Here is a 5,676-nt window from a genome sequence, read left to right as displayed (position 1 = left end):
CAAAAAGCAAGACCTAAACTAAAAACAAATAAATAAAACTTTAAAAACTTAAAAATCTTTTAAAACAAATCAATCTTCCCTAATAATATAATAAGTTACTTAATATATCAATAAAAATAACATTAATCATTTAGCATACAATAATTTAAAACATCACATCTTATCTTTACCGTAATCATTCTTTTCTTCATGCATTTCTAAAGTTTCGAACATTTATGCCTTTTTATAAAGAGTGATATCTATCTTATAAATAAATATAAACAATGGAATGAAGTTTAGTATCTTGGATAAATCTGGAAGGCTATCATACAATGGTAACCCACTTAGATCTTAAGATGAATGACTACAAATTATGATGTTGAAAGCAAAGATAAGATCATGTTGTTCATCTTAAGATGAATGACTACAAATTATGATGTTGAAAGTAAAGATAAGATCATGTTGTTCTTAAGGTCTCAAGTATTAATGTTATGCTTTATAAAAGATAAAGGTCTTTACATATAAAATGTTTGACTATAATTCATCCTTGAAATTAAATATACCAACATAAAGCCATGTCATATATGCATTTTATTATTATAAATTATAATTTTTTAATTTTATATATGACTATGTATGAAGAGATTTAGTTTGGAAATTTGATATCAATTCTTTTAAATCTATTTGTTTAATTTATAAAATAATTATATTAAGTAATTATTGAAAAAATACATGTATTTTTATTGAAAAAATATATGTATTTTTTTAAAATCTTCATTCTTTTACATGTGTTGTAGCCACCTAACTAAAAAATTGATATTTTATATGATTTTGTTCAAAATAATACCTCCGCTAATAATGATCCAAATAGAAGGGTTGTCCACTAAAGAAACAATATAAGAAGAAATTGAGAAGATGATCATTCTTCAAGTGATCACAAAGGGGAGAGGGTAGAGAAACAAGTAGTAATCCCCTATCTATTGATGGAAGCATGTGCGCATTCCATGACTTTTTTCACTCACTTTTTTTTTAAAGAATGTTTAGCACTATTTTTTAAATGGTAATGAAGACACTATTCATCAACATACACATGATGATAAATAATTAAATATGATCTCAAAAATATTGTAAAATTTACTACACTTATTTTTCAAGGGTAATGGAATGTTCCTTAGTCATAGCAGCCAAACAGATTTGTTCCTACTAACCACCAACATTCCCCTTTATGATTTGTGTCATGACTTAACTGCTTCTTGTGTTATAAGTCTAGGCACTGACAGATCAATCTTTTGGTGCAACGATGACCCTAGCTTGTAGCAAACCCTTGGAAATACAATATAAGTGTAAAAGTGGAAATTGTCTTCCTATTGACTTCTACATAATGGATGCCCCTCAATATTATAATACCCTTCAACCCTACTTTTGAAATCATGTTCATACATATTTTAGCAAAATGGATACCCCTCAATCCAATAGATGTTGGAAGTGTGTCAGTGTCCCTCATAGGAATTTGTGCCATGATTTAACAACCTCATGTGTCTTCTACAAGTCTAGTGGTTGTATTAGACATTAATAGGTTGATCTTTTGGTGTAACAATAATCACACTCGTAACAAGTATTATCAAAGCTTGGTTGCAAGTTTGAATCCAGGCAAACACAACGAGTAATGCTAGGTGAGGAATTGTTGGTAGTGTGCCAAAGTCCCGAGCGGAGATTCATGACATGGTTTAATAACCTCTTATGTCTTCTATAAATCTAGTAGTTGTATTGGATATTAATAAATCAATCTTTTGGTGCAACTGCAAAACAATAGATACCATCCCAACTATTTACTCTTGAAACATCTTCCTAATGATTTTAGCAGAATGGATACCACTCAATTCAATAGATATCATTCAACACTTTACTCTCGAAATCACGTTCTTAATGATTTTAACATAATGGATACCCCTCAATCCCAATAGATGCCCTTCAACCCTTAACTCTCAAAATGTGTACTTAACGATCGTTAATATGATAGATAACACTCAATCCAATAGATACCCTTCAACCCCTCACTTCTAACTCCATATCAAACAACCCATAAATATATAGACTCGTGGTACAAGCATACCTATGAAAAAGGAAAATCTAATATCTATGAAAAAGGAAAATCTAATATTTGGCCCCAGCATGGTGGATGGATCCCATTTTGGAACTCAACTTTCAGTAACCCATAAAGCTCTCTAAGCTTAGAAAGTTCAGGAGTTACAAGTACCATCCTTCCAAACACAAATATCAGACAACCCTATTTTTGTCCATTGTACGCGTATCCAATTTATTCTATTAGCTTTCATATTGGCTGTCATGTTTGCTTTCATGGAAAGTGCACGCTTGCCTATTGTTTATTGGACACAATTAGATTCTTAATTAAACATGATTAAACAAAGAGAGAAAAGATAAGAACACATCAATTTCAACAAGATGCCAAAATAAGTTCCCGTTGCCCATTTTTCCTTCTATTTAACTTTTATTCTGTGGATTGTACAGCCACGCCTCAAAAACAAACAAAAAAAAAAATCTGAACAAGTGTTCTTCCATTTCAAATCACTGCCTCCCTCCATTTTATTTGGACCCATTCTTTTACAGAGTGATTTGATCAAATATAAAATACATATAATTCTTTAAAAATCTTTACTTTTCAGTTTTTACAGAGTGTGATTTGAAAGGAGATAGAATGAAATGTTTTTTTATGGGATCTCTTTGATTAAAAACAATTGTTTATCCCAGTTTTAATCAATTGTTTATCCCAGTTCAATCCGTAAAGCTGATTAATAAATAAAAATTGCACAGTTTTTCCAGAAACATCCTACCTTTGTCTCATAATAGTGAAAACCCAGCGAGTTCAATCCAGAAGATCATGTGATTTGATGTCATTATCATGATATTGTGGTAAGATCAACATCAGAAATCAACAAGAAGATGAAGAAGAAGTCATCAAATTAAAGAATATGTGCGCAATTAGACAACCGAAAGTGACATAAAAGCAATTTCCTTCTATTTTGTTGTTTCTGGTTTACATGGAGCCCTCAAGAATTTAAACAAACGAGGAACAAATAGAACATTATAGCAAAGAAAGAGATGCATTGCGATATACAATACTTGTTCAGTATAATATTACACAATAAGGGGGATCACAAATCAAATATCATGGCATTTTATACAGTTCCTCAGTACCCAACACAATGAAGAATTAGCCTGAAAATGTAGATTAAATCATGGTATTTTATACAATTTCTCAATACACCAACAGAAAAATTAGCTTGGAAATGTGTAAGCAGGCAGAGACAATGAATGGTTCATGACAAGAAATTTACCATGACAAAGTCATTCATGCTCTGGCCACAAATTCAGCAAGCTTCCCTATTCTTTCAGCCAACTCTGGAGATATTTTCTTGGTGGGCTTTTTAATGGGATTGTACTCAATGTTGAAAATCTCTGCCACATCCTTTGAGCTCCACCCTGCTTTTCTCAGTGAATTTGACATTAAATCTGCCTTAAGCAACAACCCCTCTATTATAGTCTGGCTATCCAAGTAAACATCTTCTTCAGAGTCCGCCAAATTTGGTGGGGTAGAAACCTGAAGTAGCATGTCATTGATGTCCCTCTCCTTCCAACCCCCATTTCTCAGAAGATTTGCAAGCTCCTCCAAGTACTCCATTACCCATCTAGGCATACATATCTCAGCAATGTTTATACACCCATCATCACCACATTTATCTTCAGCTACATCAATGTCCACTTTGGGGGAAGAAAAGAGACTTTCAGGAGAAGGAGATGTGATGCAAGAGAAGGAAGAATTTGATGACCTAGTTTCAGCCAAATCACTCCAAAACTCTATCCACCTTGGAGCCTTGGAAGAACACCATGGGGCAGGGGAGGCTGCCAAATTAGCAAGGATCTTGTCTGAGATGATCCTCTCTTGGATAAATCTGGGGGAATTGATCCTATCAGAGACAGAAACACTCCTCCTTGGCCACTCCATGAAACTCTTCTTGTTCACAAAATCTGAGCACTTTGCAAGGGAATCAAGGTTCCTCCCCCATGCCTCTATGTTCTTGCACACCTTATCTTCATCAAGTTCAAATTCATCCTTGCCCATGCTCTTCCTACAATGCCCCATCATTGACCTCAAAGACCTATCCCTCCTGAGGCACACTAGACTACGATCATGAAAACTATTTGTGAAATCCAAGGGATCCTGAAGCCCAAACTCCTCCCTCTCAAAGAAGTCACCAAGATCAAGCCCACAACACAAGACCTCATTCTTATAGACAAAAAACACTGGATTACCAGCAAGATTAGGAGAAGAAGGGACATAGCAGTGGCCATAGATGGGCACAAGAAGAGGTACCTTTTTGAGATTGGTCCTAGCAAGTGCAAGGGCAGACTCCATATCAAGGGGCCTCTGCCCCCATTGCTTGCACCAGAAGCTTCCCTTGGCCACCTCATATGATAACCCTGCAATGGGCAGATTGAGCCTCATGCTGAGACCCCCCTGAGACCCCCCTGCCCTCCAATCAGGAAACCCTACCCCTATAGGCACCCCTTCTTGCAAGATTGCCCTCAAATCAGGAGGAAAAGTGAAGGCAAAAGTGGCCTCAATTCTCACAAACTCCTCATCAGACAACCCCTTGTCAATGGGTACCCTCCCCTTCTTCCTCAGATGATCAATCACTCTCTTCCCAAACAAAGAGAATGAATCAAGCCCCTTCTGAAGAGGCCCCTGGTGGTGGTGAACCTTGTTGTTAGCCCTCGCAGATAACCTCCTCAGCCCTGCCACATGGGCCTGAGCATTCATGCTTTTCAGTCTCCCACATCCAAATCCTGCCTTACTACAAACCACTCAATCTCGCTTCATTCATTCATTCATCCGCCATTGTTGCCCATGTAAGCAAAACATAAGAAACCAAATCCCCAGATAGCCCCCAAAAAAATCTTTTGTTTCCTTATAAACAAACCAATCAAAAGCCTGCCTCACACTTCTATTACTCCTGTAGATTACTCTGCAAACCAATCAATCCCACTTCATTCATTCAGTCGTTCGTTCATCCACCATTGTTGCCCATATAAGCAAAACATAAGAAACCAAATCCCCAAATACCCCCGAAAAAACTCTTTGTTTCCTTATAAAAAACGCACTTAGAGATCAGATCTGTCTGTCATAAGTACTTGTGCAAAATGAATGGATGAATGCCTTGGAAAGGAATCAAAATCAAATCAACACAATGTCACTCAAACTCCTGGTCTCCCAACTACACCGTTGCAAATTGCAATCCCCATTCACAAATCCCAAAAAAGACCAAGCTGGATCTCCACGTGAATCGAACTCACTACACCACCAAAGTATACATCAACAACATGTGTAAAAACTTATGAAACCCCCACCTACCATGGTTAAAAACACACCCACTAAAAATAACCATACCACCTCCAACTTTAGCTGTGACTAAATCCTCCGCCAAACTAAAACCACTAAAAACCACCACACCACCTCCAACTTTGGCTGTGACTAAATCTCCGCCAAACTAACCCCGCTCCCCTTTCTGAACTCCACAGCGGTGCGGTACAGATCTAGACCCGAGGAGCGGCGGGCCCCACGCGCTGCACACGTGTAATGCCATGTCCACGTCAGCTTCTGCAGGTTCAGGACTGTGC

At 36.8% G+C, this 5,676-nt stretch overlaps 1 protein-coding gene across 1 annotated transcript; it reads right to left on the bottom strand.

Annotated features, from left to right (window-relative positions):
• Positions 1-2,994: 2,994 nt before the first annotated feature.
• On the bottom strand, positions 2,995-5,354 carry LOC149569721 (uncharacterized). Its single transcript, XM_089822430.1, has one exon. It carries the CDS (start codon positions 4,817-4,819, stop codon positions 3,350-3,352), a length of 1,470 nt encoding a protein of 489 aa, XP_089678556.1. The 5' UTR covers positions 4,820-5,354; the 3' UTR covers positions 2,995-3,349.
• Positions 5,355-5,676: the final 322 nt, after the last annotated feature.

This window comes from Cupressus sempervirens, chromosome 3, assembly GCF_028749045.1.
Source record: "Cupressus sempervirens isolate cs-2001-9-10 chromosome 3, ASM2874904v1, whole genome shotgun sequence".
In the NCBI taxonomy this organism is placed as follows: Eukaryota; Viridiplantae; Streptophyta; class Pinopsida; order Cupressales; family Cupressaceae; genus Cupressus; species Cupressus sempervirens.
Note: the sequence above shows the minus strand (reverse complement) of the source record. Positions and strands in the feature narration are given on the sequence as shown.